General features: G+C 42.5%; 1 protein-coding gene across 1 annotated transcript; it reads right to left on the bottom strand.

Annotated features, from left to right (window-relative positions):
- Positions 1–252: 252 nt before the first annotated feature.
- On the bottom strand, positions 253–13591 carry LOC126161382 (trypsin-1-like). Its single transcript, XM_049917160.1, has 7 exons — positions 13539–13591; positions 12975–13073; positions 9846–9979; positions 5261–5352; positions 4073–4179; positions 2210–2409; positions 253–436 (listed from the first exon to the last, which is right to left on the bottom strand). The coding sequence occupies exons 1-7, from the start codon at positions 13585–13587 to the stop codon at positions 293–295; spliced, it is 825 nt and encodes a 274-aa protein (XP_049773117.1). The 5' UTR covers positions 13588–13591; the 3' UTR covers positions 253–292.
- Positions 13592–24207: the final 10616 nt, after the last annotated feature.

Raw genomic sequence — 24207 nt, forward strand, 5'->3', positions numbered from 1 at the left:
TCAAAATTCGTTTCGTAAGATGTCACACTCAGAATAATTATTTATGTAAATTTTGCTACACGGTATTCATTTGAAGATGTACAAAAGTACTTCGTTTATACATAATTTGTTAAAAATAAAACACATGATTACCGTTTTGGAATGGTACATTTACTAATGTAAATGTTCGAAATTCAGGTATAGTAAGTACAACGGTAATGAAAAGTTGAAATGACGTGTCATCGGAGGACATGTTTAGTAAAAACGTATAAATTATGGCATGTAATATCATTTATTCAAGTGAGGTGTTCATTCACAGATTTTGGTTGATGAAGTCCAGGTGAGCGGATACCCTGGTGAAGACGGACGGAGCGCCTGGGAATCCACACGGGTCCACTCCCCAGGACACCACACCGATCAGTTCGCCGTTCTGCACCAGGGGGCCGCCAGAGTCACCCTAAGGATAATGAAACATATATGTGTCAGTGAAAAAGTCTCAGCATTCCTAGAAAGATTTCCTCTAGAAATAATAACCTATAACGGTGTTTTACTCTTAGCCTACATTATTTGTTACATGGTTGCACGTAACAGTTTGGAAAAAAAGTAAAAAACAATCTTGAGCTAATAATTACAGATCAAGCTTCACACATTTTTAGTTGCTTGCGATACGTTTACAGTCACCACGGGTTTCGAATCGCAGGCCATTACCAAGTGTCAAGGGATTACTTAAAAGATCCATCAGAGGTGGTTGGAACAGCGGAAAGTTCTACGGGACTGGAAGAGGACCCAGGTCATAGCAATCTATAAAAAGGGTAGAAAATCGGATGCACATAATTACCGGCCAATTTAACTGACATCGATTTGTTGTAGAATCATGGAACATATTTTGTGTTGAGACATAATGACCTTTCTAGACTCTGAGAAGCTCATCTGCAGAAACAGCGGTCATACGAGACACAGCTGGCCCTCTTTGTACACAATATACAACAGGCGCTAGATACCGGCTCCCAGGTTGATTCCATATTTCTCGATTTCCGAAAGGCATTCGACTCAGTTCCTCACTGTCGCTTGCTCCAAAAAGTGCACATTTACGGACTATCCGATGACATATGCGGTAGGATAGAAAGTATTCTAACAGACAGTGAGCAGTGTCGTCCTGAATGGGGTGACTTCAATAGAAACAAGCGTAACATCAGCTGTGTCCCAGGGCAGCGTAATAGGTCCGCTGCTTTTTACGTTTTACATAACGATCTGGTTGATGATAATACAGCGGCATTAGACTGTCTGTCGATGCTGTAGCCTACAGGAGAGTAGAGTCACACGAAAGTTGTGAACAAATCAATGAAGTAATCATCTTGTGGTGCAGTTAAGGCGGAACTTCTCATCCCAAAATCAATGAAGATTTGCAGAAAATAAATGCGTGGTCTAAGGACTGGTACTTATCTCTCAATATTAGTAAGTGTAACCTACTGCGTATAACAAGGCGAAAATACCCATTAATGTACAAGTGCAAAATAAATGCCCAGTCTTTGGAAATGGTAACATCCGTCAAGTATCTGGGTGTGACTCTTCGAAATGATCTCAAATGGAATGATCAGATTACACAAGTAACGGGAAAGACGAACTCTAGATTGCGGTTTATCGGTAGAATCCTGAGGCGATGCAGTCCTTCAACAAAGGAAATTGCTTATAATACGTTAGTTCGTCCAGTCAGAGTTGGGACTCTTTCAAAAGACTGAAAAGGTCCAAAGAAGAGAGGCAAGATTCGTGACTGGTACATTTAGCCATCGCGAGAGCGTTACAAATTTCATAGATAGACGACGCGCTAAACGGAAGGGGCTGCTCACTAAATTCCGAAATCGATCTTCGCCGAGGATGTAGAGCATATATTATTGCCACCAACTTTTAAATCGCGCAACGATCACCATTAAAAGATAAGGGAAATTAGAGCTCGTACTGAGGCGTTCAGACAGTCGTTTTTCCCTCGTGCGATCCGCGAGTGGAACAGAGAAACACAATTCCTATGCTCGCAAACTAAACAGCATCTACTCAGCGTCTTTGGTCACTAGAATATTACAAGACTCTTGATCGACATTGATAAGTAAACTTAAAACTATGCAATGTGTCTGTGTTTAACCATCCGGAAATATTGCAAATAGTAACTTACACTGCAAACGGAGATCCTAACGATATTCTGGACTAAACGTCCTGAAATATTTCTGGTACTTACACTGCAGGTGGAGATGCCATCATAAATAGGCCCCGTGCAGACCATGGTCTCCGTAAGCGGGTTGATCCCCATATCCAGATCGTCGATATTTTGGCTGCAAGTTTCATAGTCGATGATGCTCACGTCGACTGTCTGCAGAATATCAGGTGTGCTGGCCGTTTCCGTTGTACCCCAGCCAGAAACGACGGCGGTAGACCCACCTGGCGTCAGATGAAAAAGCAGTGCTTAGCAGACTAAGTGGCCTCACAACACAATCTTAATCATACTTCGGGTGGTCACAATAGATTTGAATGAAACTGCCTAACATCAGAGTTCTCTTAATTTAACAATATATTTTTCATTCACAGTCTGTCTCAACGCATCCATCAGTCCATTCTGATTCAGGTTTCCCATCGTTTCTGCAAATCGGTTACAGCTATTGCCTAACTGGTTACTTCGAAAAATACATAGAGGATTTCCTCCCTGATAATTCCGGAATTTCAGCTTGTACTCTTTTTCCAATGATATCGATATGAGAGGTGCGTAAAACCCTAACCTCCCCTTCCCAATGTTTTTGTTAAATCAGAGATGATATTTATCATCTGAAAGTCTTGTATGGTGCTGCAAGCGACTCACATACAAAATAATGTATTAAATTTGCCTTCCATTCCATCTTGGTCACATTCGACTCTGACAACAAACATGTATTTACACGGATGTGTTACAGGTTCCTCAGCGGGACTCATCAGCAGAAGCAGCATTTCCTGAAGATGGCGAACAGTTGGATCGCCGAAATATCGAGTCAAGTTGATTTTAGGATCCGGCAGCAAACGCGAAAAGACTTTCAAGTCCTTATAGAGCACTTTCCCAGAAGCTTCGAGAACACTGGTAAGGTAATGTCCTCATACATGAGGGGCGTTCTTAAAGTGATGTAACACATTTTTTTCTCGGTCAGCTTCGGTTTAAAAAATGCGGAGTTTGTCATGGGCCTAGTGGTATATTACGTGTTCACGCCCTGTAGTTTCACGAAGCTCCGATAGGTGTCGGCGCTATACGTAGTCTTCAAAATGGCGTCTGTAACAGAGGTACGTTCCAAGCAGAGAGCTGGCACTGCGTTTCTTTTGGTGGGAAACCAGACCGTCACAGATATTCATAACCCTTGTCGAATGTCTGTTCAGACTTGGAAGTGAACAAAAGCGCGGTGAGTCGTCTTACACAACGCTGCTCACCCAATAGGAGCTCACAGAACTTCATTGAATTGCTCTTCGTCATACGCCCTACAGACCGCATCTCGCACCTTTCGACATCTCTTTGGCCAAGTGAAGAAAGCAGTATGCGGACGACCGGGAAGTTATCGATGCAACAAGACGTTTCCTCCGACGTCGACCAGTGAGTGGTACATGCGGGCATATAAGACCTCCCAATAAAGGGGCGTAAGACAGTCGCATTATGTTGTAAAGTGAGGTTTTGTAGCCAAAAGATGGGGAATGTTATTGTGTTTTGGATTGCTAAAACCATCCTGCTATCAGAAAAAAGACGTGTCCATTATTTATTGAACGCCCGTCGTATATAAACATTTCAATTTTCTCTCTTTACATAGAAGTGATTTTGCTGATGGAATCTGTGAAGTCTGCGTAGCGACCCTGTAAAATGCACAAAAGCATGATGCATCTTTCTGCCTTAATAGCAGCTGTAATTAATATTTTTCCATACCCACAGAAATCAACACTCATCGATTATTTCATTAAGAAAGGAATCCTACTTCAAACTTCTTTCCTGACCAGCATATGAAAGCTTTGCTGAAATTGCTAAATATTTTGGACAGTATGACAAACACTTACCCTCTGCTAGTGAGTAAACAGCTACGGTTATGAGGTGGCATACCTGCAGGGATTGAACCAGCGCTGGGCAAGCTGATGGCCTGGACGTACGTGCCCAGGGACAGGGAGGACTGCAAGGTGAAGACGGCGATGTCGTTTGCAGCTACACCTCTGAAGGAAGAAAAAAGTTCTCTGTAGGCCCAGTGTTAGGCTAGTATCGTTATTAAGAGCCTTTAACTGTTGGACCATACTGAACAACAACTTATTCGTATGTTAGTCTATAGCAAAAGAAAATACGTCCTGTTCAACTGAATGTCTCTAATTTTATCTTATGTACTTCAGTTTTTGAGGCAAGGTGGTTTTTACAACTACAATGTCTTACGAAATACCTTTAGTCACATATCTGGTTTCTGTACTATGTATTATCTTACCTTAGTTGAAAGAGTAGTGAGTGATGTGATCCACATGAGTGCTAAAAGGAATCCGTTAAACTTTGGTTACACGATAAATCAAACAAATGCGAAGGCCGTAAATTCGACTAAGTACCTAGGAATTACATCAACGGACAACTTAAATTACAAAGAACGCATGGAAAATGTTGTGGGGAAGGCGAACAAAAAATTGAGTTTAGTTGGCAAAACACTGAGACGTAAATTATTTACTAAGGAGACTGCCTACACTATGCTTGTCCGTCCTCATTTGGAATGCTGCTGCGTAGTGTGGTTCCGTACCAGACAGAATTAAAGGAGTACATCGAGAAAGTTCAAAAAAGGGCAGGACGTTTAGTATTATCGAGAAATAGGGAAGAGAGTCTCGCGGAGATATACACCATTTGGGGTGGGAATCATTAAAATAAAGCCGTTTTTCGTTGCAGCGGGATCTTTCTCCTCAGAATACGAAAATATTTTGTTGACGCCGACCTACATACGGAGATACGATCGTCATAATAAGGGAGATAAGAGCTCGCATGGAAAGATGTAGGTGTGATTTTTTCCGGGCACTGTTCGGGAATGGAATTATAAAGAATTAGTGTGAAGATGGTTCGATGAACCCTCAGCCAGCCACTTAAGTGGGAATTGCAGAGTAACCATGTAGAACCAGATGCAGATGCGCTATACGACTCTAGATTCCTGATATGATGACGCTTAACCTAATAGAGTTTTATGGAACGAGGTATATCAGTAACGCATGACTCCCGACTTTTGATCCCTGAAACGGCATTGGCAATTGGTCCATATGTTTACGCACTCACCCAGGATAGAGCGGATGCACCGTCTGGTCCGAGACTCGGATCTCCTGCTCGCTGCCCTCGTTGCTACTCAGGTCGTAGTCTCCGGCCACGGCCTGTCAACGAAAAGTTGCACCGTCAAACACGTTAAATTTGCTTCCATTGAGCGTATCACCGTGAAACGCAGTTTGCGGTACGCCTTAGGACAGAACTAATGTTCTGCATGTATAATCTACACTCTCGTAAAAAAAAACATAAAAGAGAACAAGACCCATCATGAAGGAAATATCCGAATGGGATCGAAATCGGTAGATGTGATGAACATATACAAACAAACAAATGATTTTAATTTTAGAAAAAAATTGATGATATAGTCAAGTGAAACAGCGTCGCAAACTGAACGAGTCAGTAATGCATTTGTTCACCTCTGGCCCCTGTGCAAGCAGTTATTCCACTTTGCCTTGACTGACAGAGTTGTTGGATGTCTCCTGTAATCGCCAAAATCCCAAGTTGGCAGGAGGGCTCTGAGCGTTATGCTCCATACCTTCTCGAGTGGGGAGAGGTCAGTCGACCTTGCTGGTCAAGCTAAGGTACGGCAAGCATGAAGGCAAACACTACAGGCTATCGCCGTGTGTGGGTGGGCATTATCTTGCTGAAATGAAAGCCTGCAGTTGGCATTATCTTGCTGAAATGTAAGCCTGCAGTGGGCATTAGGTTGCTGAAATGTAAGCCCGTGGTGGCTAGCAATGAAGGGCAACAAAACGGGGCGCAGAATATCGTTGACGTACCGCGCGTGGGGTAAGGGTACAACGGGTGACACGAAGAGAATACCGCTATGTAAAGAACTGAGACCCCAGATGTCGGACAGTATGGCGGGGGGCAGTCACGTTGGTATCCCATCACTGTTCGGGGCATCTCCAGACACGTCTTCGCTGGTCATCAGGTCTCATTTCCACTCCAGTCAATGAGATTCCAGGCCGAAGACGTGTAGGGAGACGTCCCAGGTGGTGGTGGCATACCAACCTGACTGTCGCCAGCCGTGCGGCTCAACAATCAGGAGCGATGGACCGGGCTGCCATTTCTTTTCATAGAAGAGCCCGTTCGGTTTTTTTTTCGTCACCCTTCATGGCGAGCTATCCTGGACATACTTTTCAATCACCACAAACGGCTCGACAATCAGGAGCGATGGACTGCACTGCCATTTCTTTTCATAGAAGAGCCCGTTCGGTTTTTTTTGTCACCCTTCATGGCGAGCTATCCTGAATATACTTTTCAATCACCACAAACGGCTCGACAATCAGGAGCGATGGACTGCACTGCCATTTCTTTTCATAGAAGACCCCCTTCGGTTTTGATTTGTCACCCTTCATGGCGAGCTATCCTGGACATACTTTTCAATCACCACAAACGGCTCGACAATCAGGAGCGATGGACCGGGCTGCCATTTCTTTTCATAGAAGAACCCGTTCGGTTTTGTTTTGTCACCCTTCATGGCGAGCCATCCTGGGCATACTTTTCATTCACCACAAACAGCGAGAATTTCTGCTGCTTGTGTTCGTGTTTGCCAAACCCTGCCTTGGCCAGCAAGAACGCCGGATATCTCTCCAATTGAGAACGTTTGGAGCATTATGGGAAGGGGCGTCCAGCTATCGTGGGATTTTGAATATCTAACTCACCAGTTGAAAAGAATGTGGCACGATATTACTCAGAAGGACATCCACCCCCAGCTCTGTCAATCAATACCAAACCACATAAAGACCAGAGGTGGACCATCGTGTTATTGGTTTGGTTAATTTGTGAAGCTCTTTCTGTTGAAGAATTAATCATTCCATCTTTCTCAAATTGTAATGAATTGTTTGTCTTTACATGTATATCACATCTACCGATTTACGACCCATTCGATAATTTCTTCGTGCTGCATCGATATGTGCTAGGGTGCTTCGGTAGAGTGCTATGCAGGAAATTTTTGATATTCTATTATCAGATAGAGTAACTTTTTCAACAGCCAAGAAGAAATATCCCAATTGGCTTTGAACATGCAAGTAAAAATATCTTTATCAGTTTGTTTCAACGATTTTGTTCACGTTTTCATTTTGTAAGTGAAAGTGCCTATGAAGAGCCAATAGAATGTCCTTATTGTGGTATTACTGCATTCTTCTGTCAGTTATTCTCAACCTAAAGCTTATCATCACGATATGAAGACGCCAGAAGTATACTAACTCAGTATCCTGTACTGGTCATTAAAATTAGTCCTTGTATAGTTGGCGTAAAGTAACCAATATTACATTTTCACTACGTAACTTTACAATTTTTTCTGCGAGTGGCGAGTGGGATTTCATATCAACATTTTCTTCTCGGACCTTAGATGTTAATTAATAATAGAATGTTCTGAGAATGTATAAAGTAGCTCGTGATATTCTTTCGGTAATGGCACCGAGGTGACCAATACTAGATTCGATGACAGTTCGTGCCATTGGAAAATCATTTTTTTCACACACTCTTAGCGCTCAACTTCATCTACTTGGAAGAAAGTGATTATTATCGCCCAGAGCTGGTGAAAAAATTTCTTTATTTAACAATCAGTTTCGGTCCACAGATCATCCTCATGTTCATAAAAGCATTTTCAACATCATACTAGTCGTTTAAAATCATTGGCGTCATTTAATAAAATAAAATCTACGAATTCGGCACTGTTGTCACATAGTAATTCATGGATTTTATTTTATTATCTGACGCAAAAGATGTTATAACGCTTAATGGAATGTTAAATTCTTGTATGGATCTGTTGATGGTCTGTGGACCGAAACTGGGTGTTAAATAAAGAAATTTTATCACCAGCCCTTGGCGGTTACTCACGGCTATCTTCAAATGTAAGTGTCAGTCAAATGAAAACGAGGCAGATGGAAAAAAGTAAATAAAGTGTTTATTATTTCAAAAGTAATTGCCATAACTGCTAATACATTTAGCCACTCTGAGAAAAGACGGCCACAGGCTTCATGTAAAAGTGTGTGCGTTATCATACAAAATCATGATTATATCTAGGCGTGCATCACCTCGTCCGAAGCAAATCGACATATACGAATGTCTTTCTTCCAAAAATGTGGAAATCGTATGATGAGAGATCGGGCTGCATATTGCATAAAGGTTTCCAGACAAAGTTCCGCAGCATAGTCGAAACAATCTTGTCTCCGTGTAAGTGGGAATTAACCTGCAACAAACTGATTACGTCTGTCGACATTCCTGGGCGTATGGACTTGCTTCTGTTTTTTTTAAAGTGTCCATGTTCCGTTGTGTGTTAACTGTGGCACTGTGTTCCATAAAGTCAATGTGTAGCTGGTCCTAGCAGTCAAAGATAAATGTCATCGCGGCTTTTCCGGAGCTGGCGTGACTGTTGTTTCGAGTACGCTACGTAAGTTCCGCTGGGAAGCCCTTACTGTCGCGAACTCTCTTCGTGTGATTTCCACATTTTTTGGAGTCATGAAGAAATACATGTGTGGCCGCCGATTTGCCTTGGACAGCGAGATGCAGGCCTGGGCACAATAATGTTTCAATATGCAGCAGCATATTGTCATACAGTGGGGTAAATGTATTAATAGTTACGGCTATTACTTTTGAAATAAAAACAGTTTACTCACTTTCAGCCATCTGTCTCGTTTTCATTAATTTGTCTACTCGTTACACTCGTAATTACGAGCTGTGAGTCACCATCTTCTGAAAATTGTGTTTCATCGGCTTTATTCTGAGGACACGTAAAATTATTTCCTTTTCTGGGATATCAACATTTAATTGTAGAAAGGCTTAAATTGTTTTTCTGCAGAGCGCTTTAAAATGTTGAGTTGGTATACTCTCTCCAAGTTAATCAGTCTTAAAAGATAGAATAAATATTACTGGGTCAACATCAAATTAATCCTTTCAGACCTGAATTTTTTCAGGAGGAAGGACAATTTTTCTTTATGTGGTGATGCTCCTACGTGATTTTTTAATGATTTTAGAAGCAAGATTTTAGATCCAAAATATGTAACCCGTTTTCGATAGTAACTTTGTACACTTTGCTTCATTTTATAGACTAAAATCACTGATTACGAAATATTCTCTATTGTAGTAAATAGTAAAATGGTAGTTCAATAATTACCACAGAAAATAGCAATAGCAAAATTCAGTTATACAATACGATATAGCAAAACAACCACATGCTTGTGCTATGGTGGTCACGAGCTGCTGTGCACTTGCACTTGATGAAAAGGCTGAACATTCACAAATGGGTACGTCAGGATTCCATTCGGAAAATAATACTTCTCTTGCAGCTAAGACACAGTAAAAGTTAATGCACAGAATTGTAGCCAGAGGATCTGAAAGGATTAACAACAAGTCAGTTATCAGCATAATGTCATAAGCCTCGTTTGATCTAACTAATTGAGGAAAGAGATCTGTAGTAACTGGACATGATCACTGTTATATCCGGGGAAATCCAAAGCACTACTCGATGTCACAATATATTTCCTCCTACATACGTGTGTTTCAGGTATCCAACATGCAAATCGATCGAAACTTACGGGGGATACAGTGGTTATGTAAGTGTAGTGTAGTGCACCCTTCTAGGCATACTCACGATGTAGTGGCCGAGGCTGACCGCGCAGTGTCCTGCGGTGAGGATAGCAGTGCTAGAGAGGATGGAGCCGCCACAGTTGTGGTACCGCATACTAAGCACCACGTGCTGCAGGGACACCTGGTACGGAAACTCGCCTGCGAAAAAGATCCGCAACATCTGTTGTCAACAAAACCTCGCTCGCCTTTTGAAAATTTTGATTTTCTTTATTTTGTGACATAAGTTTGTGATCAAGGTTGTATGTTTCCATATATGACAATGAAATGTGAGAAGAAATAGTGCCTCAGTGTCTGCAGAAAGGCTACTCCTCTCCGGCAGCACCACAGCGGGCGCCGATTTTGAAATTCCCACGCAACAACTGGATCGCCACCCGCGCCGTCACTTTCTCTTCCCCCGTTAGGCTACTGTAACGGAACCTATTAAAAGCTTTATTGTAAAGAAGTATGCGATACCCTCCTAATTCAACCAGTTTAGCTAGCAATTATGAGAATAGAAAACTAATTGTGTATGTTAGCAAAGATTGCATAACATGTCTACATAAACAGTCAACACATTAAAATATAATTAATAACTGACCCACACAAAAATTAACATCACTTGAACACTGGTACAGCAGATGTAATTATGTAAAAAACACTATATTCAACTGAAATTATTAATATGAAATACGAATAATATTGGTGAACTTACGTATTTTGGATCTCCTTAAATAAAAATTATCCAGGACTATTATTTATTTATTCACTAGGACTGTTTTCACTCACTGTTCACGTAAACACATCTATTTTGAACGAGAGCCACTGTAATGTTTAATAATTCACGTTATTTACTTATGTATGCAAAAGAGAGAAGTCAATAGATATACCTTTGAAAGACGGCCTTTTTGCAACAAAGAATTGTCCTGACAAGTTGACAAATCTGTCATTTTAATGACCTGTTAAATTATGTCACTCGATGTAAATTAATAACTTTTTTGCACAAATTACGATAACAAATGGATGCCTGACTTATAAACCACATCTCTTCTTAGTAGTTATTTGACGAGATTATAAATACAAGCAGCAAGAAGCCTCGTCAGCTCAGTCTTGATTGAACTTTTGTAAAGTGTGTTATGTTATTGTCTTGCACAGATGTAAAAGAAGTGTTACTCTGTACTGTGATAACGTCTTTGAGTGGTCAGCGGAGTTAAGATGGCTACCATGCCAATAAATAGTTGAAGTTCACTTATGCTGTCTTTCATTATTTATCAACAAGCACATTTACAACACGGTATCTCATCTTTTTACGCCTAGACGAATACATATAGAGCCAACATTAACATCAAGATACAGCAGTGAACCAGCCAGCAGCAGCAGCAACTACTACAATACAATTTAATGGTGCCAACCCAATTCTCTACATCAAGCGCTAACAAGCTTCGTATATTTGAGTGATATAGTGCGAATATAGGTATATCAACAATTGGGCGACCATTATACTACGCAGGGACAGAATTTATAAATTTCTGAAAGTTGTAAGGAAAATATAATAAAAGATGGAGTTCAGCGTCCAATTACCGACAGCTGTGGTCTTATAACTACATACTTCGACGATATGGCCATCCATTTTGTCATTACACTCCCGACGCCTCAGTTTTTGTGCTGTTTAAACTGTTTTTAAGGCATAATTAACGTTAACGAGGACGCTAAGTTTTGATTCCATACGTAAACTTTCACTGCAGTGACTGAGATACGTTTTGTCTGATACGAACTCAGTCGATTGCACATATGATGAAGTGTGACATCTAGGTATGTAGATGATAAAATACTCTGTACCACAGCGTGGGGAAAATTAGGACCATGACTATGGACCACGGACAGTCCATTGTTAAGCCGCTGTAGCTTCTTAACCACCCTTCAAGGCGAAACAAAAGTGTGATTAGGCTGAGGAACACGAAATTAGGGAAAGCTAATAGCAGTCGGAAAATCCAGCGATTCTGGTGCGGCGTAGCGTCTTACAGCGACTGACGGGAAGGAAATCTGTGAAGTCTCTTCCAGACAGGCTGCAGTACTTTAGCACCGTTCTTTCTTCCGTGGAGAGCACCCACAAACATGCACTATTTGAGGAGTATATCTATGCGAAATTTTAGGTGAGTGAACAAGGTTCGCACTGGAGAGGGCGGCCCATGTTTAGACTATAGACGTGTGGTCTGTTTCGAATGACGGCGCTCACAGTGTTCATTGATTAAAATTCTTTTTGTCCGTCAGCTTATACTTCTGAGAAAACCTTGGCGAATACCACGTAACTTAATTCTTCTAAACTGACTTACCCGTAAAACAAAATGAAGGCTGATGACAGTGTCTTTGCGAGACCTCTAAGTAAATGTCGATAACATTATTGTACAGCTATTGAAGTTATATGAAGACGTCTACGTAAAATTTTTGAGTAGGCTAATATGTAAGTAGTACATTTCCAACGATTAGGACATTATACATGGTGGTCAGAAACAGTCTGGAAAGCTTGTGATGGTAAAAAAACCGTTAAGAAAAAATTTCAATAAGTTTTACCGTTCCAGACTTAATTAACATTAAAGATAGGCAATCAGGCCGTTGGAGAGTTGTCCTGACAGCGTAAATGATTGCGCCCTAGACTGTTCAGACGTTGGCTCGGGTACTAACCTTACTAACGTCTCATGGCCAATTTTTTTTTATCGGAGAAAACGTTTGGCGACAAAGTCTCTGGTGGACTGCTTGAATTTGCGCGTGCAAATGCGTCATTGGTAATTTAAATGCCAACTGACTCAGAAACGGCGCAACGTATCGAAATTTTTTCTTAACAGTTATTTCTCATCACAATCTACCCTGAAACACTCCTACAAGCTTTTCAGACTATTTCTGACCACCTGGTACAAATAAAAATGCATTCAGTAGAAATGATTAATATATCTGAGATAGGAATTAATCAGTTAAACTAGTATACTGGCTACTAATCACCAGTCAAGTTCTACTGATACGGTATTTTTTTTCAAATCTAGAGCTCTTGGGTTGTTTAGTGTAGAAAATGTGCTTGCGCAGAACAATCTACATCGACATCACTATATGGATATTGCGTTAGAGTACTGCAAGCGAAGGCCTTCAGCAGGTGGATGCTCACCTCTGGTGGCGTCGTGTCCACCGTAGATGCGCCCCCTGGAGAGAGCGAAACGACGAGCCGGTCCAGTGTGGGACAGACGACGCACTGGCAGCGCCGAACCTGCAGACAAACACAGCGACGTCACGTTCAGTCATCCCTTTCAAACTGAGTACTTGTCATAAACTGCAAATGTAGTCCTGAAATGTACTGAAGCTTAACACTTGCCCATCACGAGAGCCTTTCTCGCAACAGAACCGTACAAACACTTTTCAAAAGTCAACAGAACGGATTAGTCTGCCGTTCATTCCTCGCGTCTCTATCTAAACTCGGCAGATTCTCTCTCGCGGGGCAGGAGACTAGCATCGTAGATTAGAAAAAAAAGTGCATATGACTACGATGCAGAAGTCAATGTCAAACGGCACAGTAAGCAGCTGTCAAAATGTTTCTCGTAGCTCGTACAGCGGGAACACACTTCGCAAGATGGCGCTACCTGTACTTTGTACCACATTAATCTGACTGAGCTTCTGCTCGACTAAAGACAGAGACAGTTAATTACAGAACAGTGTGCTCTTCCTCTGTACTCACCCAGCACACAGGTGGCGAGGGCCACGACGAGTAGTGTGTGTCTGAGCATCTTGAGGAGTCGTGTTGTGGTCTGTATGGCCTGCAATGCCTTATATACGCTTTGGAATTGACGATAATTTTGGGGGAGGCAGACCTTGGGTTGATCTGCGAATCATGAAGATTAGCTGACATGGGTGCCACTTGTTCTTATCTTCGGTAGCTCATCCAGTGTCACAGGATGTAACCGAAACCTTAGCTTTAGATAACGTTTTATCATATTCTACGATCTGTGTCTTCCACGGCATTCATAATGACTGGGCTAACATTTAACTGTTAGGTAATTGCGCAATTTAATAAAAAAAACGTTGTGGTCTTCCATTTGACCCTGCTGGGTAATATCAGTATGTACGAACCAAAATGTAATCATTTCAGTGCCGATGCGGGCAAGACTGTAGATTTTAATACGTGTGCAGCTAGTTTATCTTCGATGCCATACTCACATCATCAGTACCTAAGAGAAACTGTACTACGTAGTAAAAAGCAGCCTGATGTGCTGGTATGTCAAGGTTTAATACGTTTTAAAGATAATGAAATTTGCGACACCGCTTGTGTTAACAAGAAATTTATAAACAAACAATCAAAATATGTCTCTTGGAACTAAATCCCTTCTCATTCTTGTTTTATGAGATATGTGTAACACACCAACTTCTGAAGTGTATTTCTGTAGCTCCGTTTTGATGTAGTTACGGAGTAATATAGTAATAAACATAATGGATTCCTGTCCCCTTGCATAGTTTTTTTTTTGTCTGGTGTGGTGTGTTAACATGTTGAGTTACTGCTATTCTAACTTCGATGCACAACCGTATTTGTCACCATGCAAGTTTATGCATCCGCACTTGTAAACATGGCCTCGCCTGTAAACAGGACAAAAATTGAAACTTCCTGGCAGATTAAAACTGTGTGCCCGACCGAGCCTCGATGTCTGCTGCCTGGGGGATGTTTCCAGAATGGAAACCACGCATGGCTAAGCCATGTCTCCGTAGTAACGTTTCATTCAGGAGTGCTAGTTCTGCAAGGTTCGCAGGAGAGCTTCTGTAAAGTTTAGAACGTAGGAGACGAGATACTGGCAGAAGTAAAGCTGTGAGTACCGGGCGTGTCGTGCTTCGGTAGCTCACATGGTAGAGCACTTGCCCGCGAAAGGCAAAGGTCCCGAGTTCGAGTCTCGGTCGGGCACACAGTTTTAATCTGCTAGGAAGTTTCATATCAGCGCACACTCCGCTGCAGAATGAAAATCTCTTTCTGAGAACAAAAATTGGTGTCTTCTGTGCACTGGAGTAGGAACCAATTTGCACACGGTATTCGAAATGGGATATCCGCTGACAGCAATGATTGCACCTTCTATGGAAGACCCGGATGCAATTATTGCTCGTGAAAGATTTTCAATACGGCCTTGCTGCAGTGTTAACACCAGTTCCCGTCAGATGACCGAAGTTAAGCACTGTCAGGCTTGGCTAACACTCGGATGGATCACAGTCTCGGCCGGCAAGCGGGGTGCACTCAGCCTTCGTGAGGCCAATTGAGGAGCTACTTGGTTGAGAAGTAGCGGCTCCGATAGCGAAAACTGACAACAGCCAGGAAATCGATGACCTGATCACATGCCCCCCCGCTTCCTCATGCGATGATGCCTAAGAGCTGAGGATGACACGGCGGCCGGTAGATACCGTTATGCCTTCAAGGCCTGTTCGGGCTTTTGTTTGTAAGACCTTCAAAACAAGCGTTGCAATCTGAGTAGTTTACATTGCTTTCTTCATTCTCCTGCCCGTTGATCATTTGTGATCCTTTCCTCCTTTTAAAGGCAATTTTCCGTTGCAAGAGCAAGAGGTAGCCCTGAAGTTCTGTCAGCTCCTCCGCCCTCTTTGGCATGACTGTTGGCAGAACGAGGATAAGTTGTTATACCGAAAGTCGACAGCAGTTCGTGCTGATTTCTATACAAAATTTAGCGGTCCTTATACGCTGATCTCGCATGCATGCATCGAACTGCACAGATTCGGTAGAATAGAGACTCTACCCTCCTAAAGTAGAAACACTTCGATGGGTTTTCCAGAAATAGAGGAATCGGATGTGCTTGTGTTATGCCGATGTCAACTAATACTCTCCTGTTTGTCAGGAATATTATTGCAAATAGTCTTTGTAATGTGTTCCCCATGCAGCTTCCAGTTACGTATCATCAGTCACAGGTCGACTGCAACAAATTCTGGAAACATCGCGCGCCATTGCAGCGTCGATACTTTTGGTTGTTCTTCAGATCAAATGTTGGCTATTTTCGATGCTTCTACTCTGATGTTGATGTATGTGAAGTGTAAACCATCTGTAGTGCATCATGAAGGGACCGAATGATTGTCAGCATACTTTATCTGATCAAAAGTATCGAGAAACCTCTATGTAACAGGGAATTGAACAGAGGATGTCACGAAAGTCGGACCTGCTGGTACAATAAGAGGAAGGGAGGATTGTATTCTCAGTAGGGAGCAGTAACAGCGGAATGGTTCGGTGATGAGAGCTCAGGGATTTCCGTTTGATGGTGTGGTGTCACCGCCAGACACCACACTTGCTAGGTGGTAGCTTTAAATCGGTCGCGGTCCATTAATACATGTCGGACCCGCGTGTCGCCACTGTCAGTGATCGCAGACCGAGCGCCACCACACGGCAGGTCTTGAGAGACTTACTAGAACTCGCCCCAGTTGTACGGACGACTTTGCTAGCGACTACACTGACGAAGCCTTTCTCTCATTTGCCGAGAGATAGTTAGAATAGCCTTCAGCTAAGTCCATGGCTACGACCTAGCAAGGCGCCATTAACCATTTCTAGAGAGAGTCTCACTTGTATCATCAAGAATGCTGTATACAAATGATGGATTAAAGTTAAGTATTCCAGCAGCTACGTACTTTTCTTTATAGCATTCATTACGTATCCTGTTTCAGACCTAACGCAAACCTGCGTGAGTTGACGCGTGCATTTCGGCCTCCTCTCTAAATTAGTGTGCGTTGTGTTGGCTAATCTGCCGACACAACAGATGGCACCTGAGTAAGAAATGGATCAGGGACATTTCGTCCCCTCTAATGCTGCCCAAGTGGATTGTGCGTGATGTATTTTTGAAGCTGAAGTGCGAAGGAGCGAATAAAGCTAAATCAAGACCAGGACTACCTCGTGTATTGATGGACAGGCAGAGTTTAGCATTGCGAAGGATGGTCGTGAGAAAGCGAGTGAAATCAGGGAAGGACTCCCTCTTGGGTTACAAAGTGGTAACAGCAATCTATCTAGTACAACGAGTGTGCGTGGGGAATTAAAAAGAACGGGGTACATTGGTCGAACAGCTGCTCATAACCCACACACTTCTGTCGTCAGTGCTAATTGACGCTTCATTTGGTGAAAATATATGGATGACTAGAAAAGACTGTTTCAGAGTAATGAATCACTGTATATAGGTGGTAATACAACAGCTTGAGTTTGGCGAATGCCTGGAAAACGTTACCTGCCATTACGTGTAACGCTAACTGTGAAGTGTGGAGGAGGTAGTGTTACGGTGTGGCTTTTTTTTCGTGGTTAGGATGTGATCCCCTTAATGAGCTCGAGAATACACTACACGTGCGAAGATATGATCGCATTTGACAGGGTTGTGTATTTCGCACAATAGAAGAAGAGTTTGAAGACTATGATTATATTTACATGAATATCTACATGAGTTCTCTGCTATTCACAATTAAGTGCCTGGCAGAGAGTTCAATGAACAACCTTCAAGGTGTCTATCGTTCCACTCTCGATCGGCGAGCGGGAAAAACGAGCACTTAAATTTTTCTGTGCGAGCCCTGATTTCTCTTATTTTATTGTGATGATCATTTCTCCTCGTGTAGGTGGGTGCCAACAGAACGTTTTCGCAATCGGAAGAGAAAACTGGTGATAGAAATTTCATGAAAAGATCCCGTCGCAACGAAAAACGGCTTTGTTTTAATGACTGCCACTCCAATTCACGTATCATGGCTGTGGCACAATCTCCCCTATTTCGCGATAATACAAAGCGAGCCAGACTTTTTTGAACTTTTTGATGTCATCCGTCAGTCCCACCTGATGCGGATCCCACACCGCACAGCAATGCTCGAGAATAAGGGGGGAGAATCATGGTGGAAACAAACTCTTTAGTCGACCTGTTGCACTTTGTAAGTGTTCTGCCAATGAATCACCCGCAGTCTTTGGTTTGCTCTACCCACAACGTTATCTATGTGATCATTCCAATTTACGTTATTTGTAATTGATATCCCTAAGTATTTAGTGGAATTTACAGCCTTCAGATTTGTGTGACTAACTGCGTAATAGATATTTAACGAATTTCTTTTAGTGTATAACTTAAGACTTTTCTTTAATCGGAGTCAATTGCCACTCTTCGCATCACAAATATATCTTGTCTAAATTATTTTGGTCATCTGATGACTTTACAAGACGATAAATGACTGCATCATCAGCAAATAATCTGAGAGGGCTACCCAGATTTTCTCCTATGTCGTTAACATAAATCGGAAGCAACAGAGGGTCTGTAACACTTCCTTGGGGAACGCCGGATATTACTTCCGTTTTACTGGATGACTTTTCGTCTATTACTACGAACTGTGACCTTTCTGACAGGAGATCTCGAATCCAGTCGCACAACTGAGGCGATATTCCATAGGCATGCAGTTTGGTTAGAAGACGCTTGTGACAAACCATGCCGAAAGCCTTGTGGAAAACTAAAAATATGGAATCAATTTCACATCCACTGTCGACAACACTCATTACTTCATGAGTATAAAGAGCTAGTTATGTTTCACAAGAACGATGTTTTCTGAATCCGTGCTGACTATGTGTCAATAAATCGTTTTCTCCCAAGTAATTCATAGTGTTCGGACGCAGTGTATGTCCCAAAACCCTACTGCAAATCGACGTTAGTGATATGGGCCTGGAATTCAGCGGATTACTCCTATTTCCTTTTTTGTGTATTGGTGTGACTTGAGCAACTTTCCAGTCTTTAGGTACGGAACTTTCTGTGGGCGAGCGGTTGTATATAATTGCTAAATAAGGAGTTACTGCATCAGCATACTCTGAAAGGAACCAGACTGGTATACAATCTGGACCGAAAGCCTTGCCTTTATTAAGTGATTCAAGCAGCTTTGCTACGTCGAGAATATCTACTTCTATGTTTCTCATCTTGGCAGTGTTCTTGATTGGACTTGAGGAATATTTACTTCGGCTTCTTTGCTGAACGATTTCCGGAAAACCGTGTTTAATAACTATGCTTTAGTGGCACTGTCATCATTGACTTCAGCGTTGTTATCGCGCAGTGAAGGTACTGATTGCGTCTTGTCACTGGTGTGCATTATGTATGACCAGAATCTGTTTGGGTTTTCTGCCAAATTCCGAGAAAGAGTTTCATTGTGGAAATTATAAAAAGCATCTCGCATTGAAGTACGCGCTACATTTCAAACTTCTGCAAAACTTTGCGAATCTTGGGGATTTTGCATTCTTTTAAATTTAGCATACTTTTTTTCGTTGTTTCTGCAACAGCGATCTGAACCCTTTTTGTGTACCATGGCGGATCAGTACCATCACTTATTAATTTATGTGGTATATATTTCTCAATTGCCGTCGATACTATCTCTTTGAAATCATTCCACATCTTTTCTACGCTTACGGATGCAGTGAAGACTGTCTCTTAAAATGGCCTTAAGAGCATTTTCATCAGCTTTTTTAAATAGTCGTACTTTGCATTTCTTTTTGATGGTGGTGGGTGTTACGGTATTCAACCTAACACCAAATGCCTTGCTAATCCCTGTATTCGTCGTGATACTCCCTATTTGTCCAGTATTATATGTTGCTAAGGGATCGAGTATGCTTTCGCAACCATTTACGCCTCGAGTGGGCTCATGAAATAATTGTTCAAAATAATTTTCTGAGAAAGCATTCAGTACAATTTCGGATGACGTTTTATGCCTGCTGCCGGCATTAAACGTATAATTTTTCCAGCATATCGAGGGTAGGTTGAAGTCGCCACCGACTATAATTGTGTGAGTGGGGTACCTACATGAAATGAGACTCAAGTTTACTTTGAACTGTTCAGCAGTTATATCTTCTGAGTCTGGTGGTGCACAAAACGATCCGATTAATAGTTTAGTCCGATTCTCAAGTGTAATTACTACCCATACTACTTCGCAGGAACTATCTGCTTCAATTTTACTACAAGGTAAACTACTTCTGACATTAATAAATACTCCACCACCAACTGTATTTAATCTATTCCGTATGAACACTGTTAGGTCGTTTGAAAAAATTTCTGCTCATTTCCGGCTTCAGCCAGCTTTCCGTACCTGTAACTATTTGAGCTTCGGTGCTTTTTATTAGGCCTTGGAGCTCTGGTCCTTTCCCAAAACAGCTACGACAATTTACAACTACAATACCGATCGTTTCTACAACTACCTTACTGTATTTTACCTGCCCACTTTTAGACGGACTCCCTTTCTGTGGTTTCCTGTGACCCTCTAACATAAAAAACAACTCAGTCCCTTCCACACAGCTTCCGCTACCCGTGTAGCCACTTCCTGTGTGTAGTGGACTCCTGACCTATTAAGCGGAACCCGGAAACCCGCCACCCGATGGCGCAAGTCCAGGAATCTGCAGCCTACACAGTCACAGATCCGCCTGAGTCTCTGATTCAGACCCTCCACTCGGCTCTGCACTGAAGAGCCACAGTCGGTTCTATCGACGGTGCTGCAGATGGTGAGCTCTGCCTTAATCTCGCAAGCAAGACTGGCAGTCTTTACCATTTCCGCTAGCCGCCCGAAACCAGAGAGAATCTCCTCCGATCCAAGGCGACACACGTCATTAGTACCGGCATGGGCCACCACCTGCAGTTGGATGCACCCTGCACACTTCGTGGCATCCGGAAGCACCCTTTCCACATCCAGAATGACAACCCCCGGTATGCACACGGAGTGCACACGGTCTTCCTTCCCGACCTTGGGAGCCATGTTCCTAATGGGCCTCATTACGCACCTAAAGCCGTCGGCACACGGACCGTGCATCCGAACGTTGAGCGCTGAGCGTGCCGAGTTTCTGACGTCATAGCGTGGGACAGCACGTTCGGGAGTCTTTCCGAACGTGCAGAGCAGTATTTGGCATGTCAGATATTCTGAGCGTGCGTCTGAGCGTTGACCAATGAGATGACACAACGCCACCTACGTCACACGCACGCCGTCACCCTTCAGTATAGAGTTGTGAGGCGCCATATTGGCATTCATTTCAAGCCTATTCGTATATATGCCGTTTCTGAGCACTAGCAAATTGAGAATCACTGGAAAACCCGTTCTTAACTTGTGATTCGTGCCAATAAAATAATGAGAAACATCATATTCGTGGCAAAAGAGTTATTGTAACCTTCTTATTGTGATAGTAGGCTATTTGAAGCTAGCGACAAACTGAAGATTTACCCAAAACGCATTGTTCTTGGTACAATTTGTTATAATTAAACTTCAATTAGCAACATATCTACAATTAAGGTTTTATGCACGAGCTGAAATACTATTATTAGACATCTATAGTATGTTACTGCTGTAGCGTAGTAACTAGCGTCACCGCATCGTATTTATTATGTTGGAGGGGCGGTGGTTCGTGTCTTGCCACTTCCAAATTTTTTTCTCTAACATTCGGGTTTTTATTGGCTTCTGATACTTTATTATTAGTTTAATATAAGTATATACTATAACATTTGATGTTACGTAAATTTAAGTTCACCTTTTTTTGAGGGGTGACTTTGTTCGAATGGCTTAATCTACAGGACAGCTTGCGCTACTTGTATAAAGATATTTTGCCCCTTTTTGTTTTACACTTCGTAATTCACATGTTACCATGATTCTGTTACTGGGTAGGAATAGTGATAAAGTAAGACTGACCCTGGGGTTTTACTAAAATGTGGGAATGATGAAATAATGTTTATCTTATGCGGAGAAGTATTCCAAATGTGTACCGCACTGTTTGTAATGGAACTTTTATAAGCCGGTGTCCTTATTGATTGGACATGGTACTTTCCTTTTCGTGGACGATGGAGGAAATGTGCGTTTTAACTGAGATGAGCCGGCCGCGGTGGCCGTGCGGTTCTGGTGCTGCAGTCCGGAACCGCGGGACTGCTACGGTCGCAGGTTCGAATCCTGCCTCGGGCATGTGTGTGTGTGAGTGACGTCCTTAGGTTAGTTAGGTTTAAGTAGTTGTAAGTTCTAGGGGACTTATGACCTAAGATGTTGAGTCCCATAGTGCTCAGAGCCATTTGAACCATAACTGAGCTGACGTGGGCATTTTACACGCACCTGTTGAGTAAACAGAGTGGTTTACGAACTAGAAACATCCCTCAACTGCCGTTGAAGTGCGTTGGGATCGCGTCTAACACGTTGGGGCTCATGTACCGTATGCACAAGTCGCATCGTTCCTGAGCGTTCAGCAGCACGTTGAACTTGGCACGCTCAACGTTAACGTTCGACAGCACGGTCCGTGTGCCGACGGCTTAACGTTGGAGCTCCCAACTACCAGCAAACCCACGCTCTGTGAATGACCAAACCTTTCGGGGCCGAGAAGCTCCCTCTCGAACAGGATGGACGACTGCATCCAGCTTAGAGACTTCGTCAGCCACAGATAACGCCCGAAACCTGTTCCTCAAACGAACCGTGAAAGTCTTTCTCTGCCTGCCATACTCTGGAATGATCTCCCACTCGACAACGGGTGAGGGGTGGACCTCAGTGCAGGCAGTACTCGGGGCGGCCACAGCAGTGGACCAATCGGGGAACACGTGGCACGTCTTCGACGTCCCTCGCATTCCCGCCTCCGACACCCCACAGTGATGCCCCCCTTTGCAGCAGCCTCATGCTGTGCTTGGAGCTGTGAGTGAGGGGTCACCAACTCAGTTCGCGGCTGTACGCAGCAATCACAGTTCCTATCCATTATTGGAGTCGCTTCTGTTTGAAACTCGTAAAAATATGTTATAAACGGACGGTGTACTCGCCTTATTGGCAGCAGGAACTCGAGTGGCTCTGTCACTGACGGTCTAACCGCCACTGAGCTGTTCAACCAAAACAAATGCACCTTGTCCAAAAGCAGCGTTTGTCAGATAATTGTTTGCTGACAACAACGTTCCTGATATCGGGTGATCTGTCCAGAGTCGCGACCTGCATCCAATGGAGCACGTTAGGGATGAGTTAAAACGAAGACTTTACCGCTGTCCCCTACATCCATTGTCAATACCGTCTCTTATTTGAGATGTTGACAAAGAATGGACTGACATTCCTGCACAAAATGTCAGACAGAGTTCAAGCCGCCACAGAGGCGATGAGTGGAGGCACCCCTTCAGTTTATTTATTTTGTCTATGGTGCAGCTCTTGATATTACTACACTAACGAAACACAAAATAGGTAGTGCACCTATCTAACTGTTGTACAATAGGTTATGGTATATACAATAGATCATAGCATTAAATATAATTTTTCCACCCAGTCAGCAGCATTTGTGGTTAGCGCCTGGATATGACGTTACACTCCAGCAAAATACGCCTGCTAACTTTTATTCCATTGAAAACGACAGTGCTTACACACTCCACGGTTTGCGCGGTTTTTATTAGCAGCGTCCATCTACTCCGGACGAATGGATGCCTGCTGTTTTAGTGGAGCGTTTGGATCTGTTTGTACTTCTTGTGGTGTTTGTCATGTACGGTGTATATAAAATCCTTCATCAAGAAGTCTTGAAGTATTTTTATTGCTATTTATCTGGATTTTAGCCTATCGGAACGGGATCAGCGTTGTAAAGTTAATCTGACTTCAAGTGAGAGATAGGGTGTTATATACGTAGAACAAATATTTATTAATAACATTAAAAAGATTTAGATGGTCGTCTTATTATGAAAATTATAGTTTGTAGAGAGCCAATGATTGTACGGATTTTTTTACTTATAAGGGTGTCGAGCTTGCTAATTCTGATACTTCGCGAAGAAAGTAGCACTCTACTGTGCTACACACAAGACCAATGCAGCGTGGGACAGATGTTGACTGCTACGTTTTGTCACACATATTTTGCAGGATAACGCTCCTGGATATTCGGAAGAAGTGCTCTCTCCATATGCCATCTATAAGAGCAACAAACTGAATGAAAAATATGAATGCTTTAAAGCCGTCTTGTGAGCATGCTTCAAGAAAAGTTTTTGCGACGGTGAACATGATCTGTACACTTCGACCTTTTCGATAAAAGAGCTTGTTCAAATGAAATGTGTTCCATAATTTTTCTGCAAGTTTGATTTAGGATCTTGTTTGCAGCGGTTTATAGCAAGAACTAAAGAGAATTGTAGGGCGACAGTTTTCTGGTTTATATCTTTGTTTTCCTGGTTTACGGATTGTGAATATTTCTATTTCGTCCAGCCATTTAGTATTCGTCCAATAGTTTCAATGCTGTTACAGAACATTGACAGCCACTTGTTAGCATGGGGACCAACATTCAACATAAATTCGTTATATGCGAATGACACTTACAGCGTTTCCCGCATTTTATGCCCTTTACTGTAATACTAACGTTCTCCTGTGTAAATTGGTATGAATATTCTTTGTATATTCTGAAATTAGCTTTGTTTTTCTGA

This window comes from Schistocerca cancellata, chromosome 2 (genome assembly GCF_023864275.1).
Source record: "Schistocerca cancellata isolate TAMUIC-IGC-003103 chromosome 2, iqSchCanc2.1, whole genome shotgun sequence".
Lineage (NCBI taxonomy): Eukaryota > Metazoa > Arthropoda > Insecta > Orthoptera > Acrididae > Schistocerca > Schistocerca cancellata.

Bases quoted from the DNA above. Each gene is read 5' to 3' on its own strand.
- LOC126161382 (XM_049917160.1), bottom strand. From the start codon at position 13,587: ATGCTCAGACACACACTACTCGTCGTGGCCCTCGCCACCTGTGTGCTG. The intron at 13,074-13,538 runs GTGAGTACAGAG...GTTTGTCTGCAG, and splicing joins CCTCGCCACCTGTGTGCTGG to GTTCGGCGCTGCCAGTGCGT. The intron at 4,180-5,260 runs GTGAGTGCGTAA...TTCTTCCTTCAG, and splicing joins GTGCATCCGCTCTATCCTGG to AGGTGTAGCTGCAAACGACA.